Source organism: Plecotus auritus (assembly GCF_963455305.1).
Source record: "Plecotus auritus genome assembly, chromosome: 4".
Classification (NCBI taxonomy): domain Eukaryota; kingdom Metazoa; phylum Chordata; class Mammalia; order Chiroptera; family Vespertilionidae; genus Plecotus; species Plecotus auritus.
In genome coordinates, this window is record NC_137775.1 from 162040836 (window position 1) to 162058989 (window position 18154).

At 39.3% G+C, this 18154-nt stretch overlaps 1 protein-coding gene across 2 annotated transcripts in view; it reads left to right on the plus strand.

The window, feature by feature from the left end:
• The window catches only part of CFAP69 (cilia and flagella associated protein 69), a 62874-nt gene extending 45133 nt beyond the window's left edge, over positions 1–17741 (plus strand). Inside the window, exons 16-23 of one of the 2 annotated variants that reach the window (XM_080664099.1) lie at positions 2201–2282; positions 6277–6469; positions 8726–8863; positions 9401–9477; positions 11210–11407; positions 13571–13657; positions 16111–16215; positions 16761–17741. In XM_080664099.1, the coding sequence (XP_080520225.1) occupies positions 2201–2282; positions 6277–6469; positions 8726–8863; positions 9401–9477; positions 11210–11407; positions 13571–13657; positions 16111–16215; positions 16761–16928 (1048 nt within the window). In that variant the 3' untranslated portion in view covers positions 16929–17741. The remainder of the gene's footprint in view (positions 1–2200; positions 2283–6276; positions 6470–8725; positions 8864–9400; positions 9478–11209; positions 11408–13570; positions 13658–16110; positions 16216–16760) is intronic. The other variant, XM_080664100.1, reaches the window with a different exon arrangement.
• The last annotated feature ends 413 nt before the right edge of the window (positions 17742–18154 follow it).

Below are 18154 nucleotides of genomic sequence, written 5' to 3' on the forward strand. Positions count from 1 at the left end.
ATCTCTTGTAATATTTGGTCTTGTATTCTCGGTTCCTCTAAAATCTCCAGAGTAATAAACATTTTGTTATTCATAACAAGTCCCTTTCAACCACAGCTGAGTTCATGTTAATAAGATGATTTTTGCAAAGCCCCTAGATAGACATCGAATGGGGGGCTGGTTTCCAGGGAAACCAATCATATAATTGATTAGAGAGTTGGAAATATCCCCACCTGCAACCTCCAGAGAGGGGAGAAAGGCTGGGGATTGAGTTTAGTCACTATTGGCCAGTGATTTAACCAGTTATGCCTCCATAATGAAGCCTACATCAAACCCTAAACTATGAGGCTGAAAGAGCTTGCAGATTGTGAACACATGGAGGTTCTGAGAGAGGGCGTGGAGATTCTCCCTCCCTTGCCCGCTGCTTCTCTTCCATCGCTTTTATAACAAAATAGTCATCTAGTGAGTACATCGTTTTCCTTAGTTCTGTGAGCCTCTTTAACAGATTTCCATCCCAAGGAGGGTGGTGCATCTCATACACAGCTGGTTGGTTAGAAACAACCTGGACTGGAATCCAAGGTGGGGCCAGAGGCAGTACCGTCTTGTGGGACTGAGTCCGGTACCTATGAGTTCTGATTCTAATTCCAGGTAGATAGTGTCAGAATTAAATTGAATTGTAGGACACCCAGTTGGTATAGGGGGGTGGGGGGAAGGAGCCCACATATTTGATGGCCAAAAGTGAATTATTAAGAGTTGAGACAGAGTTTTTTGTCTTTTGGTGTGTGTGTGTGTGTGTGTGTTTTTAATATATTTTATTGATTTTTTTACAGAGAAGAAGAGAGAGGGATAGAGAGTTAGAAACATCAATGAGAGAGAAACATCGATCAGCTGCCTCCTGCACACCCCCTACTGGGGATGTGCCCGCAACCAAGGTACATGCCCTTGACCAGAATCGAACCTGGGACCCTTCAGTCCGCAGGCCCGATGCTCTGTCCACTGAGCCAAACTGGTTAGGGCCAGAGTTTTTTTAATAAGCACACATGCAATATTCTGTAGAATAGATCACATGCCAGGTTACAAAAACAAGGCTTAATAAATTTAAGAAGACAGAAAGCATATTTCCTAATCACAATGAAATAAAACTAGAAATCAGTAACAAAAGGAAATGAGGAAAACTTATAAATGAATTCAAATTGAACATCAAACTCTTGAAATAACCATTGGATCAAAGACAAAAACAAGAAGGAAATTAGAAAATTTCTCAAGACAAACTAAAATGAAAACACAACATACCTAAACTTATGTAGTACAAAAAAAGCAGCACTAAGAGGGAAGTTTACCATGATAAATGCCTACATTAAAAAGAAGAAAGAGCCTGTCAGTGTGGCTCAGTGGTTGAGCACCAAGTAGTTCAAGGTTTGATTCCTGGTCAGGGCATATGCCAGGTTGTGGGCCAGATCCCCAGTAGGTGGTGCGCAGGAGGCAGCCAATCAATGATATTCTCTCATCATTGATGCTTCCATCTCTCTCTCCCTCTCCCTTCCTCTCTGAAATCAAGAAAAATATATTTATTTTTTTGAAAATTAGATGAGACACTGAAACTGATTTGGCTCAGTGGATAGAGCATCGGCCTGCGGACTGAAAGGTCCCAGGTTCGATTCCGGTCAAGGGCGTGTACCTTGGTTGCGGGCACATCCCCAGTGGGAGGTGTGCAGGAGGCAGCTGATCGATGTTTCTCTCTCATCGATGTTTCTAGCTCTCTATCCCTCTCCCTTCCTCTCCGTGAAATATCAATAAAATATATATATATATTTTTTTCAATAAAATATATTTTAAAAAAATAATAAAAATAAAAATTAGATGAGACATACCAACACTGTGAAAGAGATAATAAATGGATAAGTTTTGAAGAAAGAGTTGCTAGAGAAACCAGAGGAGACCTTTAAGAATAATTAATATCCATGAAAGCAAAGGAGCATATTGCATCTACAGAAAAGCCAATAGGCAGTTATGAAAAATAATTAATTGACCTTGGTTTTAAGATAGTTGAAATTAAACTACACTGGCAAAGTCTCTTCAAAGTTAAATTTTTAAGTAAAAAAATTACTTGATTTTAGGAAATGAAGAAAAATACTTTGAAAAAAATTTTATAGCAATAAATGGACAAATTGAGTTTAACAATAAATCCTTGTTCAGTGTATAACTTCCTTTTTTATTTCAGGTGCTGCATCTTGGCTTGTTATCCCTTAGAGGATTACTTTCTTGAAAAGGAAGGCATTTTTCTCCTTTTGGATTTATTGGCAGTAAGTATGATTATAACAGTTGTAAAACAAAACAAAAAAAATGTCTTTATTAACCCTTCCCAAACTGAGTACCACAAAACATTATTTTGTAATTAAATGTCCCCCCAAAATATTTAAGTGTTTGTTTTAAGCAAAATCCCTTTTGGAGGTTTATAATATTCATTTGCATATTAAAGGCTCTGAAAATCACTCCAGTGAAGAAATCAGTTTATTTAGGACAGTGTTCCCAAACCCATGACAACAGAGAATATGTTTTATGGGCTATTTTCCCCAGCAGTCTTTAAAGAAACAGTATATGAAGTGCTAGACTATCAAAACCTGTAATTGTTTAATAACTTCTAGCTTCAGCTCTTAGTATTAAAAGTTAAGGGCCAATTAGAGAAAGGAGTGAAGATCAGCATTTTTAAAGAACGGTGTATAATGTGTAGGAATGTGAAGAAGCTAGTGTGTCCTGGAGCATTTTACAGAATGAGCAGGAGTGAGCAACCTTCCAGGAAAGAGGTTGCCACTTAGCAGCTGTGAAGAATGGCAAGGACCCTCATTTATCCTCAAAGTAACCTCCCACTGGCCTCAGTTATGAGTGAGTTCACAGTCAAGATGATGTGGGGAGGGAAAGTATAATTTTTGTTTTAATAGAACTTTGGGAGATATCCTCACAGAGTTTTAGCTATCTCACTGTTGATGCCACCATGCCTGATTTTATTAACAGAATAACAAACCTACTTTGATTTAGCAAAGATACTAACATTATTTGTGTTCTTTCATCTCTCTGAAAGAAAAATAGTTGAATGTAAATTGTAATTGAAAAGTATTTTTTGCCCAGCTGGTGTGGCTCAGTGGTTGAACGTTGACCCATGAACCAGGAAGTCATAGTTCAATTCCTAGTTATGGCACATACCAGGGTTAAGGGCTGGATCCCCATTAGGGGGCATGCAGGAGGCAAATCAAATGAATGATTCTCTCTCATCATTGATGTTTCTCTCTCTCCCTCTTCCTTTCTCTCTCTCAAATAAATTTTAAATATATGTGTGTGTGTAAAAAAATTTTATATACACACACACACACACATATATGTACACACACACACACATATACACACACACACACACATACTAGTGACCGGGTGCACGAAATTCGTGCACATTAAAAGGGAATTAATTAGAGGAAATATTTTAATATTGCTATTTGCCCTTTCTCTATAATAGAAGTGTCAGAGATGAAAGAAAATTAGTAAAATGTAAGTGAAAATCTTCCACCTGTCAGAGTCTGGGGCGCACCATGGGAACCAGAGAAAAGTCCCCACCCATGTGTGCCTTGAAATCGCGCGAGACCCAGACCCGGCCGGCCCCACCCCTGTCAAGCCCGGCGGTTGGGGACACGGCCTCAGGTCCCAGGCCCAGTGCCAGGGCGGGGAGCATGGCCTGAGGTCCCTGTCAAGCCCTGCCAGGCGGGGAGCATGCTTTGAGGTCCCTTGTCAAGTCCCACGGGTAGGGGGCATGGCCTCAGGTTCCCTGTCAATCTCCACTGGGCGGGGGACGCAGCCTGAGGTCCCCCAGCCTGACACTGGGGTGGAGGGGTGCAGCTGAGGTCCCCTATCAAGCCCCACCAGGCGGGGGGGTGGGGGGGTGCAGCCTCAGGTCCCTGCTGATTGCTCGTTAAGGCTCGTTAAGGGAACTTGGCCTCCGCTGTGGGCACAGCCATCTTGTGTTACAGGATCCCTGCTTCTGCTGTGGGCTCAGCCATCTTGTTATGGCGTGATGGTCAATTTGCATATTTCCTCTTTATTAGATAGTATATATATTAAAAACTCAACTAGGAAAAATGATAAATAAATAAAAGAAAATTAGCCCTGGCTGGTTTGGCTCGGTGGTTGGAGTGTCGGCCTGCAGACAGAAGGGTCATAGGTTCAATTCCCATTCAAGGGCACATACCTTGGTCGCAGGTTCTCCAGTCCTGATGGGGGAATGTTGCAGGGGGCGGGGGAGGAGGGGCAACCAATCGATGTGTCTCTCTCATATTGATGTTTCTCTCTCTCTCCCCATCCTCCCTCCCTCTCACTTTTTCTAAAAATCAATGGAAAAAATATCATTGAGTGAGGATTAAAAAATAATAACAAAAAATAGAAAATTAGTTGACACTAGAGATAAGAGAGCAAATTCATTAGCTACAAAACATTACAAACAAAAACAAATAATAATTATCAAAATAACCCACCTTGATAAACAGGAATGAATCATAACCAGAAACCTTAAGATGTTCAGAAAATTGAACATATAGAGAAGAATATATGTGTACCTCTACTAATGCGGTCCTAAACGATGTACACTTACCACATTTCTCTGAATACAGTTCAAGTGTGCTCAGAGGCATGTGGTGCTGTGTCAGGGGATTCTCAACCTCCCAAAATTAATTTGGCTCATCTTCCTGGAATCTTGTTTTTTCCTAAAGATTTGGAAGTGAGGAGTTATATTAAACATGTATCCATAGATTAAATACTTAAGTTTTATATTAATATTTAAAATTATATGCAAGACTTCAAAGACATTTCTCACTTGTGTTCACTCTCCTTTGCCATTAGGGTTTCTTTGATGGAAAGGTTCAAGGCCGGTAGGACAGGGCATATAGTACAGTGACTGTGAGCATAGGCTGGAAGCCAATACTTATTGGCTGTGTAACTTGGGTAAGTCACTTAACATCTCTGATATCAACTTCCTCAAAACGGAGATAACAGCAGTACTTACCTCATGCACTGTTGGGAGGAGGATGAGTGATATGTGTATGCATGCTTTACATGTGCACATACATATGTATATACACTTTATATTCATATATACACACAGTGTTATTGTAACATTAGTTAGATGTTTCTGAAACTATGCACGTGTTTTCCATTATTATGAATATAATTACTCGATTGTGCTTAATGTAGTACTTAATGTAGTTTAAACCAGTCAAGATAAATTACAATTACAAATATTTTTAATGAAGCTTTTATATTAACCTCAGCCCTTCTCCTAAAAGCAAAGTACAGAAATAAAAAATTCATTGTATTGAGAAAATTCATTCTGCTTAATGTAATCAGCTAAAATATTTATTCAGTGTGTAATAATAATTGCTAATAGTGGTTAAATATTATCGAGAGTTTACTGTGTGACAGGCAGTCTCATATGACTTATCATAATAACTCTCTAAAGTAGTTAAATGTTATTATCCTTCATGTAATAAAAGAGGAAATGATTACTGTGATTGGAACAACAGGTTACGTTTCCTTTGCTAGTCTATCAGCAGTATACTATAAGAGTTAATCAATAAAATATATTTCACACAGAAACCATCACTGTGTGGAGGCCATTGCTGTGGATCACTTTTCTCTGCCTACATTTTGCTTTGCTGCAAACTAGTTCTCACAAAACAAAGGAAATATGCTTGATAATTTTCCTTAAATTCTTTACTCTTTTATGGATGCTAATGTTCAAAATACAAAATTAAACCTCATTTTGAATTATTTTCATATGTGACTGCCACTTGCAATTACCATCACTTCTTCTCTTAGTAACAATGAGGTTATAGCTGTTATGAGTCTTTACATACCTTAAAGCATGTAAACTGGAAAGATCCTATTGTTCCAGTGACTTATACACAGCACTGTTGACCTGGCTCCACCTAAAATAAACATCTTTACTTATTTTTGCACTCTCCCTTTTTCCTCGTCAGTCAGTCAGTTTCATTTTAGGTCATGATGTATGTTTGTAACAACATTAGAATTATATTTAATCTTTTTCTTCTTTTTAATTCCTAATGTTTGGAAATGTATTCATTACAATTGGCTTCTATTTTAAAAGGAAATTAGCACAGATCATACTTAAATAGAGTTTCAATTTTATAAAGCAATCATTTAGAAGAAGCACTGATTAATATAAATGTTTCTCCTTTTTTAAGGTAATAGTTTTTAATATTTATTGCAACTTTTTCTTTTTCTGTTCCCTTGCAAAAGTTGGACCAGAAGAAATTCTGTAGTCTAATACTTGCAATAATGGTTGAATTTTGTGATAATCCCAAAACCCCGGTTCATGTCAATGCTTGGCGAGGGAAGAAGGATCAAACAGCTGCCAGCCTTTTGATTAAATTGTGGAGAAAGGAAGAAAGAGAACTAGGAGTACTACGTGATAAACGCGGGATGATTATTGGTGAGTGTATTTATAATCGTTAGTATGAGCAATTAGAATCATTTTTAAAATATCTTATAAAGATTAGGAAAGTAATAGACACAGCTAACAATATGGTAGTTACCAGAGGGAAGAGGGGTCGGGGGGAGATAAAGAGAGTAAAGGGGGTCAAATACATGGTGACAGAAGGAGACTAGACTTTGGGTGGTGAGCACACCACGCAAGATGCAAATGATGTATTATAGAATTGTAAACTTGAAGCTTACATAATGCTATTAGTCACTTATATAATGTTATTATTAACTTATGTAATGTTAGCCCAGTAAATTTAATTTAAAAAAAAAAGAAAAAATAAGATACTAGGAACATATAAAGACTTTCATCCCTTTGTTTAAAGTTCTTTTCACAGGTGTTTGCACATCTTGCCATAATAAATTCTGAATTATTTTATAAGTAATAGTAGATTTATATTTTTATAGAAAAACTTCAGGAAATGCTGTTTTATAATCTACTTTAACTTGAAAAAAATTAACTACTTCCTAAAGAAGTTTCTTTGGTTTACCTGCTTTTACAAATAGATTCAGTAATATTTCATTTACCAATAAAAAGTGGGATGTAAATAGAGTGCTTGAAAACAATTTTTATAGTATTTTGTACATTATTGTTGCTTCATATTTATATAATTTACTTTTTTGTGAAGAAACTTACTTTTTTAAATAACAAATCAAAAGTTTCATAAATTTTAGTTACTAGATCCTAAGTCAATGAAGTTTACAGTATTAGAATTTATAGTTCATTTATCTATTCTACAATGCTACATTACATTTTCTAAATCTCTGAATATTCTTATTATGGTTTCATCTAAACTGTTAGTATTATTTATTTTTAAATGAAAATACTTTTTTGTTAATCCTCACCCGAAGATGGATATATATATATGAGAGAGAATGGAAGGAGGGGGAGAGACACAGACAGAAAAACATCAATGTGAGAGGCACATCAATTACCAATGGACCCTGCAACTGAGGCCCGTGCCCTTTACTGGAATTGAACCCCGGGACCCTTCAGTCCATGGGCTGATGCTCTATCCACTGAGCCAAACCTGCTAGGGCTCTCTTTAACTTCTGACGATTTCTATCTTCAATCTGATTTTATTATTTCTGAGTTTTGATCTATAATATCATAAAATAGTTATATATCATAATACATATATAGAAACCAAAAGCAAAGGAGATTGCATCATTGTTAAATTGAGATTGTTCAAAATCTGGATTTCAAAATTAGGAAAATTACATGAGTTTCACTTTTTATTTTTTTTATTTTTTATTTTTTTAAAAAAATACATTTTATTGATTTTTTTGCAGAGAGGAAGGGAGAGGAATAGAGAGTTAGAAACATCGATGAGAGAGAAACATTGATCAGCTGCCTCCTGCATACTCCCTACTGGGTATGTGCCCACAACCAAGGTACATGCCCTTGACCAGAATCGAACCTGGGACTGCAGGCCGACGCTCTATCCACTGAGCCAAACCAGATAGGGCATCACTTTTTGTTTTTTGAATCCTTACCCGAGGATATGTTTTTTATTGATTTTTAGAGAGAAAGGAAGGGAGAGAAACATTGATGTGAGAGAAACATCAATTGGTTGCCTCTTGTACATGACCCAATTGGGGATCAAACCTGCAACCTAAGAATTTGCCCTGACCAGGAATTGAATTTGCAACCTTTTGGTGTACAAGATGATGCTCCAGCCAGCTGAGCCACCTGGCCAGGGCAAGAATTTCACTTTTAAAAAGCAATTTTGTGAAATGTTTATATCTTACTTAAATAATAAAAATGAAAGCTATAAGTTTTGCCACAGAATGGGGAAGAAATCACTGATTACTGATGCTTTCAAAAGATTAACCATGCCCAGTCAGCGTAGCTCAGTGGTTGAGCATCAGTCTGTGAACCATAGGTTTGATTCCAGGTCCTGGCACGTGCCTGGGTTGTAGGCTCGATCAATCGATCGATCCCCAGTGTGGGGCATGTAGGAGGCAGTGGATCAATAGTTCTCTAATCATTGATGCTTCTATCTCTCTCTACCTCTCCCTTCCTCTCTGAAATCAATAAAAATGTATACTTTTTTTAAAAAAGAGTAACCATGTAAAAGCACTATTTTACTGTGTTATAATGTTTTTAAATATGTTATGTCTGGACTAAAGTCTCAAAATTAAGTATTAATTTACTACTGTTTTTATCTGTCCCCTCTATGTTTTCACGACATCTATTGATTAGATACAAGGAAACCTCTATTTACTAGTTTTCAAGCAGAGCAAAAAATCATGCCAATGCCTGCTAACTGCCCGACTATTGCAGTTATGGATGTTGCAGAAAACATTAGAGCAAAAATTTATGCTGTTTTGGGCAAACTAGGTAAGAAGCTACTTGTCAGATTCACAAGAGCCTCTCTGTTTTGCTAAGTATGTATATTGCTTTTGCTTTGGAGCCCATTTCTCAAACATGATGAACAAAAGTTCCTTTATACAGATAAATGCATGTTCCATTGTTTTCCCAATGTCCAGGCTACACCCTGATCAATCAGATTAAAGGCAGTTAGTCGAGATAACTAGGATAAACACAAGAATTCTGAATCACCTGACAGTTTTTTTTTTTAAGTCCTGCTTGTGATTAAGGAAAAAGTCCTCCTTGGGTTCTGAAAGAAAATTACCATAGTCTGACCAAAGCAAAGAAACTATTCCTCTTTAATGACTACGTAAGGATGGCCTGGAAATAAGAAGTCAGTAGCTCACAGAAGTAACTTTTTCATAAGTCAAGATGAATTCAAAAGTTACTGTTTGCATTGTTTTAATTGTGTGTGTGTGTGTGTGTGTGTGTGTGTGTGTGTGTGTGTGTGTGTGTTGGGGTCATGTGCTCTGTTAAAGTAATTCTCTCTATATAAATTTCGTTTAGATTTTGAAAATTTACCTGGCCTATCTACTGAAGATTTTGTGACCCTTTGTATCATACATAGATATCTTGATTTTAAAGTGAGTACCTTCTTAACCTTATTATTAAAACCTAGTATGGCAAAAAAGTCAATTGGGAAATAAAATATCTGTTCGTAATTATGAGCAGTCACCCAAACTGTGCAGTTTTCATTTTCCATTTTGCATCTGATACTATTCAAAAGACATAACAAAAATTGATTCTATATTTTCTGTGGGATAAGATTTCATCCACTATCCTATATAATAACAGCTAACATGCAAATTGTCCTCTCGGGAGTTTGACCTACCGAGAATTCAACCACCCGCTATGACGTACAAGCACTGACCACCAGGGGATGGCGCAGAACAAAGGAATGCCCCGGCCAGCAGCTGGAAGGCCCCGATTGGCCTTGATTGCCGGCCAGGCCTGGGGACCCTATTGGTGCATGAATTTTGTGCACCGGGCCTCTAGTGAGTTTATAAAAGAAGATGGCTGTTACTGAGATAGAGCTACTCAGAAACCTAATAGAATGTGTAAAATATAATTTCTTCTCTTTATAGATCATTAGGAACTAGAGTTAAATGAGTTATTGCTTATTAAAATAAATTATTAATAATTATTAAAGTATTCTTTATCATTACTTTATGTGATATCAAATGTCAGTTCAAGGATAGTAGGTTGCTTACCTTGCTGGTTATGTTTTTGATAAATGCTTTTGAAGTTTCAGGGGAGTCTTTTCAAGTAAACATTTCTTCTACTAATACTAGTATACTGTGTTTGAATGTCATAAATGAATAAACCTCTATTTTCAAATGAAAAGGTGACTGAATTTTATCTCTATCCTGGATATATAAATTTTTCTTTAAATTTAAATGTACTCAAGCGCATTAATTTCCAACAACCCAGAATATGCGATGGAGCTCTCAGTTTGATAGAAACATAGAGTTAAGAGCTTGAGATTCAGTTCCACTTTAGCAAGAAGGCGAGGGGCAGGGCACTGTTTCTCAGGGTAGCTAGGTCCTAGGGTCCCATGAATTCCCATGGTCATTGTCCTATAAGTTCAGTATGACTCGTCCTTCAGTAGAAAGCTTTAGGAAGGAGAACATCAGTAGTTCAAGAGGATGAGACTAAAGCAGCAGTTTCTGCAGCTGTGAAAAGAGTGAGTATAACCAGAGGGCAGGGATGATGGCAATGATCTAGACCTAGGTAGTGGAGCCTCATCCATGAATACCGTATCCTTGAAAAACATTTGATAATTATTTCTGAACTAGAGGCCCAGCATGTGATTGAAATCATGCGAGGAGGCACGCTGCATCAGGGCAGGGACCCGCACCGGACTTGCGCAGCTGCCGCGGGAGTCAGGCCGGACCAGTGCCGCAGGGGGCTGGGACCCATGCATGACTTGCAGCGTCTCCTGGCCCTCTGTCTGTGTCTGCTCCAGGGCCACCTGAGCCGCCATGCTGGCTCATGCAGGCCCCCCTGTCTCTGTCTCTGTCTCTGCTCTTGGCCTCACATGTGTGGGTAACCTCCTCCTGTTCAGTCGTGACCCGTTACGGCGTCCTGGCCTACTTTGCATATTATCTCTTTATATATATTATAGATACTCAAATGTAACTGGTGCTCCAAATCATTTCCAGTGCACTGAACTCATGCCTAAGGTGTAAGTTAGGAAAAGCTGGTTCAGTATGTGTTAACTTTGGAACAACAATCAAAATAAAGTATTACCTAAAATTGTATGTTTTATTTTTTGTTAATTTGACTTTTTTTTAAACTTAAACTTTGTTATAACAGATTGGAGAAATATGGAATGAAATTTATGAAGAAATAAAAGTAGAAAATTTAAAACCAGTCACTACAGATAGACGTGTTTTGGAAGCTATTATAACAGCTTCAGAAAATGTTGGAAAGATGGTTGCTTCCCTGCAATGTGAGATGTTTGAAATCCAAGCACGCCAGGATGTGCAAGATGAACAAAAAGTATATGCAAAAGTAAGCCACAGATACCATTGAGGCACAAGATAATTTCATTGTATAAACTAGTTGAAGTCCTCCAAGGATATATTTGCCTTACTTGTGAATGTTTCAGTACTTAAAGTTATTTATAGTTTTCTCTCATTGTTACTTTCACTGTGTTTGTACAGTTTTTAAAGGACACCATGGAGTTAAGAGCTTAAGATATTCAATTACTATACTCAATGCTATTTTATAGCATTATAAATTGATTTCTACAGGCTTGCCTTTCCAAAGGTAAAGACGAAACCGGTTTGGCTCAGTGGATAGAGCGTCGGCCTGTGGACTGAAAGGTCCCAGGTTCAATTCCGGTCAAGGGCATGTACCTTGGTTGCGGGCACATCCCCAGTAGGAGGTGTGCAGGAGGCAGCTGATCGATGTTTCTCTCTCATCGATGTTTCTCTATCCCTCTCCCTTCCTCTCTGTAAAATATCAATAAAAATATTTTTTTTTAAAAAAGGGGGGGAAAAAGGTAAAGACACTTCTCTTTTTTGAAATATCAAACAGAATTCCAAAAATAGTTGACTATTTGAGTGTATACATTTAGCAAATTCTTACAACAGTGTATCTTTGTGACTACAAATATAACCTCACTGAGAACATTGGCCCTCACCCCTCACTCTGTGATAAGCCCTTACTGGTGTGCCAGCCACAGGCATATCCTCCCTTCAGTGCCTAAGGCTAAGCACTATGAGCATTCTGTGAGTCCAGAGATAGACGGGTCTCTGACTTCACCTAATCAGAAAAATATGAGCCATTCTCCTAAAGCTTTACACAGGTGGGAAACGGACACATCAGAAGCTTTTGAGCAAAGAGGTTAAGTGGCTGTTGAAAGTAACTTGTCCACAGAACGCAAAGATGACGTAGATGCCCACTTACACCTGGCCATCTGTATAACTACCATTAAATATTTAAAGCCCTCTAAGGTGATATCCAGAGTGTTTTCTATTGCCTGCTTCTTTCACATAAACTACTCAAGTTTATAGCTTCAGCCTAGTAGAACTCTGCGTCCACCTATGAATTCTGCTGTTTGAGACACCTCCTTGCTTGAAAATTTTGTTTGTTAAAAATTTTTATTGTGTGGATGCTGCCACGTTACCCTGTGTATTCGCTCATAAGTGGGGTCGCCCTATTGGAAGATCCGCTGCCTCATTAGTTCTGTGGAGTGACAGAACGTCTGCTCTGTAGACTAGCTATGGTTGATACGTTGGTTATTGTTGATTTGTTCTCATGCCTCTGACCCCACTTATATTTTTTTAGCAGTTATTTAATTAAATACCCTCAGGTTCATGATTGAAGTTTAGTGTATTTTACACCAAGCAGGGGCACATGTTCTCTGACTGTATAGTTAGTGGGTGGCGTGTTGAGGACAGTTTTCGCAGTTTGTGAGCAGTCACCTCCCTAGGCTGCATCACCACAACAACTCAGCACTCTCACGGAATTGCTTGTCTAGCTGCAGGTGAAGATCAGAGCTAATTTTACCAATATAATCTTTGATAAACTATTATCAGTGGCAGCAGGAACCTATTTTCTCTTGTGAATTTGTTGTTGGGTCATTCATATATTTTGTTCTGGATTATTATCCATCTTCACAAGTGATAATCATGTAAAACAATCAATCTTGCTATGAATTGATGGTGGTGGTGGTGGTTTTTTTTTTAAGAGTAGTTTATTGATTTTTAGAGAGAGAGGAAGGGAGAAGAGAGAAACATCTACCTGAAAGCGTACCATCGATCAGATGCCTCCTGTCTGATCCCTTCTGGGATCCAGCCTGCAACCCGAGCACGTGCCCTGTCCCGGAACCTAAACAGCAACCTCGCAGGATGATGCCCAACCAACTGAGCCACACTGGCCAGGGCAGTTGTTGTTATTTTTATATTTTGTATGTTTATAACAACAGTCTTATATTACATTTTGGAGAAAGCAGTTCAAACCCTAGACACAATGAAAGAAGTATTTTTTTTTTCATTTTAAGACTTTCATTTTTAAGTTGTTAACTTTATGATTGCTCTAATCCTTTTGCTATTTAAACTTTAAAATTTACCTTGGCAAAAACTAGGTGTTCCTTCAAAAGAAGGAATTTCGATCCTTCTGGTATTCTTTCATAAAAACTGGAACTCTTAACTATCTTTCTCATTTCAGATACAAGCCACACACAAGCAAAGAGAACTGGCTAATAAATCATGGGAAAACTTCTTGGCTAGAACATCAAATGCTAAGACTTTAAAGGTAGCATTTTTTAAATATTATGATATCCACAACAAATAGCTAACTCTGACACCGTTTCCAGGAGTAAATATTCATTCACCTTTTTCTGTGATCTTCTTACAGAATACTAACACTATTAGATCCTCATGTGCAATTTAGGATGATCACTGAAACTGAATTTTCATAATTACAGAGATGCCACTCTGAGTTTTATTTGACTTAGCAGTGGGAAGCAAGGGTGGTGTTTCTGGCTTATGTAAAAGAGATGATGGTTGGTCAGGAATGAGCTTCTGCCTTCCCTTCTGAGCCTTCTTATTCATTGATCTGTTCTGTAAGAAGCAGAGTGAAGGACAGAAAAAATAATTGTCCATATTATTCTCTCCCCCAAGGATGTTTCCCCTCCGTGACCACCAAAAGAAACATAATATTAAAGGTTAAATGAGAATTTGAGATAAACACCCATTTGGAAGCTGCGTCAACTATAAGCTAAAAATTAAAACATTTATAATGCTAATTATTCACTTGAAATATACTAGAAGCACCATGGATTTCCAAAATCTTATTAACTTTATCCATATTTTCCATTAGCACTTTGAAAAGACTGTTATGTAATGTTATACATCTTCCTCTAGATAGGCAATTCTTACATGTTATGTTAATCCACAAAAATAGTGGAAACATATTAAGGTAGCAAGAGCAAAGCTAAGAACACACTTATTCAATGTACCGTGTCTCCCCCTTTTCACTGAAAGTTCTTCCCAACTTATAAAATATGCTGGTAATGAAAATCAGCCTCTTCCGAACAGACCATTGGTTACCTAGTGCCTCAAATATTGAGCTTGAATGTAACCACAACGAATTATATAACTGATATTATTCTAAACTAGAGGCCCAGTGCACAAAATTCGTGCACGGTGCGGGGTGTCCCTCAGCCCAGCCTGCACCCTCTCCAATCTGGGACCCCTCGAGGGATGTCCGACTGCCCGTTTAGGCCCGATCCTACAGGACATCCCTCTCACAATCCAGGACTGCTAGCTCCCAACTGCTCACCTGCCTGCCTGCCTGATTGCCCCTAACCACTTCTTCTGCCTGCCAGCCTTATCACCCCCTAACCACTCCCCTGACAGCCTGATTGATGCCTAACTGCTCCCCTGCCAGCCTCATCGCCCCTAACTGCCCTCCCCTGCTGGTCTGGTCCCCGCCCCCCAACTGCCCTCCCCTGAAGACCTGGGTCCCCTCCCAACTGCCCTCTCCTGCAGGCCTGGTCCCCCCCAACTGCCCTTCCCTACAGGCCCAGTTGCCCCCAACTGCCCTCCCCTGCTGGTCTGGTCCCCCCTAACTGCCCTCCCCTGCAGGCCTGGTTGCCCAAAACTGCCTTCCCCTGCAAGCCTGGGTCCCCCCCAACTGCCCTTCCCTGCAGGCCCGGTCGCCCCCAACTTCCCTTCTCTGCTGTCCTGGTCACCCCTAACCGCCCTCCCCTGCAGGCTTGATTGCCCCCAACTGCCCTCCCTTGCAGGCCTGGTCCCTCCCCACTGCCTTCCCCTGCTGGCCATCTTGTGGTGGCCATCTTGTGTCCACATGGGGGCAGCCATCTTTGACCACATGGGGGCAGCCATCTTGTGTGTTGGAGTGATGGTCAATTTGCATATTACTCTTTTATTAGATAGGATAGAGTCCTGGTGCACGGGTGGGGGCCAGCTGGTTTGCCCTGAAGGGTGTCCCAGATCAGGGTGGGGGTTCCTTTGGGGTGTGGGGCAGCCTGGGCAAGGGGCCTGTGGTTGTTTGCAGGCTGGCCACGCCCCCCAGTGACCCAAGCAGAGGCCCTGGGATCTGGGATTTATTTATCTTCTACAGTTGAAACTTTGTAGCCTTGAGCGGAGGCCAGGGCTGGCCAGGGCGGGCGGGAAGCTTGGCTTCCTCCATCACCAGGAGCAACCCAAGCCTCCGGCTGGCTCCAGCTCTGTGGCCACCATCATATTTGTTGGGTTAATTTGCATAATCGCTCCTGATTGGCTGGTGGGCATGGCTTGTGGGCATAGCGGAGGTATGGTCAATTTGCATGTTTCTCCTTTATTAGATAGAATGCTTGAAACATTTAAGTACTAAATTAGTATTTAATTTATGCAAGATACTTTGAAAACACACATCACCTGATGTAAATTCAGTAATTTATTCAAATATGCATTAAAAATTGAGCCTGATTTCTCTAGGACCTGCTTTACTTCTTGATATATGACCAGTATTTCTGAAAATCTCAGTAATGTTTTTAGGTTACCAGTGTATTCTGCAATGCACAAATGATACAACTTGCTAATAACTATCTTCTTAGCCTAAATGATTAGCAGATTCCAGTGCTAACTAATAAAACAGAAGCAGCCAGACATAATTAAATATAATTTCTATACTTCATTGTAAATATCATAGTTAATGCTTTAATAGCAAGGTTATTTTCTTTCTAATTTAAAAATCTTCAGAAAGCAAAAAAGCTTCAGGAAAAAGCTATCGAATCCACTAGATACGGTGAACGACCACCAAATGCACTATTTCACCAGACAGATATTAAAGGCCTTAACACAACGGTAAGATTTTTTTCTCTGTTACTTTTCTTAGTAGATACCTAATTTAGTTCCCAGAGTGTTATTTCCATGGGATTTGTCTCATATTTTTTCTTTTTTCTGTTCAACTTTCGTATGGTGAAGGCATGTTTGTCTTTAAGGTACCTCCACCTTCACCCAGGGCTGGTTTAGACTAGACCCAGCCCTCCAGAATTCCCACGGAACTGCTGCAAACACCAGTCAGATGATAGCTCTCCATCTCTTTGTCAGAAAGTGTGCAGTACCTCCTTTGCCTGGCAAATAGATTCATGCCATAACCCAGTGTTCCTGGTGTCTTCTTATAGACATAATTTGGCCCTGATTGCAAAGCTAATAAGTAGTAGAAGTAGAATTCATGCCCATTTGCCTGGCTCTGAAGCCCTTATCTCTCCCAATAGGTCATGCTGCCTCCCAGTTACTTATATGCATGTTTTGTGTTGTTTCCAAAATAAGCTAAAGGATGAATGAGTTTTTCTCCTACTGAAAAATTTTCTAAATGGACTCTTAGACATTTACCTTTTGCTTTTTAGGTGCTCTCTGGACGGGTAGTAGCAGTGGAGAGCACTCCTGCCCGATTAGTGGGAGGACCTCTGGCTGATACTGATATTGCTCTTAAAAAACTTCCTGTTCGAGGAGGAGCCTTACAGAGGGTGAAAGCAGTAAAACCTGCGGATGATCCAAAGAATGTTCCTACATAAAATGCTCTATGGACTTTTTGAGATAAATTCTGAATGTAATTTTTAGTTAAATATGTCTTTATATACAAATGTAAAACAAATATTTTAGAAGAAATATTTTAGTAAAATACTATAAAAAAAGCAAGCACATAGAATTTATTTTTATTGAAAATATCAACACATAGCATCAGAAGGGTGGTCAACAATTTTTTTTGGAAAGATTACTAATTCTTTCAACTGAATTTGTGAAACATATTGTATCAGTTAAGACTCTTTTGGTTGCATATGAACTATTCCAACTGATTTAAGCCCCCCAAAAAGGTGGGGGCGAAACTTGGATAGACTCTGTAGCTATCAAAATTAGGAATAATTAAGACTACTGGCATTGTTGGATCTAAGGACTGAAACTCGGGGGGGTAGGATCTTCTCCTTCTCTAGCAGCTCCTGGATTATGTTCTCCCAGGTTCATGTACAGTATAGAAAAGTGCATGCCTGTCTCTCAACCGTCCTGCAACTGCCTCTGCATCTTGGGGCCCCTGACTGGCTGCCTGCCCATTCCTGAGCCATTCACCATGACTTTGGCCAGATCTGAGTCTGCCTACTCCCAGAGCCAGAAGTCTGCCAACCCCACCCAAAGCATATGGATGGAGTGGAGTAGGAACTCAGGATATTATTATCATGAGTATATATAAATACCAGGCACAAAAACATTAGCAACAAATATGTTGGTCAAAGTAAAATAAGTTATCTCTGTTATAAAAAGCAAATGTTATTCATGAGGTAAACAATAAAAATAAACAAATGGTTTTCTTTTCATATATAAACATGCAAAGCAAACTCTATGCTACTTCTCTTCTTTAATGGGGAAAGGGAAAGGGGTGGGGGAAAGTGTTTTCTTTCCTTTGTGGTGGAGGTATCTTGCCAAAGAATAGGAGGTAGATGCCTTAATGCTGAATGTAGAGTAGTATGTGTGTCTGTGTGCCTTATGAGGTTTCCATAGCCTATCTCCATTCCCACCAAACCCCATTCCACCCAGGAAACCACAAAGTTGAGTTTATGACCAGGGCTGGGAGATAAAATAACCCATTTTCTTAGATAGGAAGACATACTGGAATTTGCCTAGATTCTAGGCCATAGGGTACACTCAGCAGTGTATGTGTCAATGTATAACAACCAGCTCTTCATGGAGGCGGGGCCCTCATTTGCAGTGTTTGCCAATTTGCAATCCACTATGACCAATTCCAATC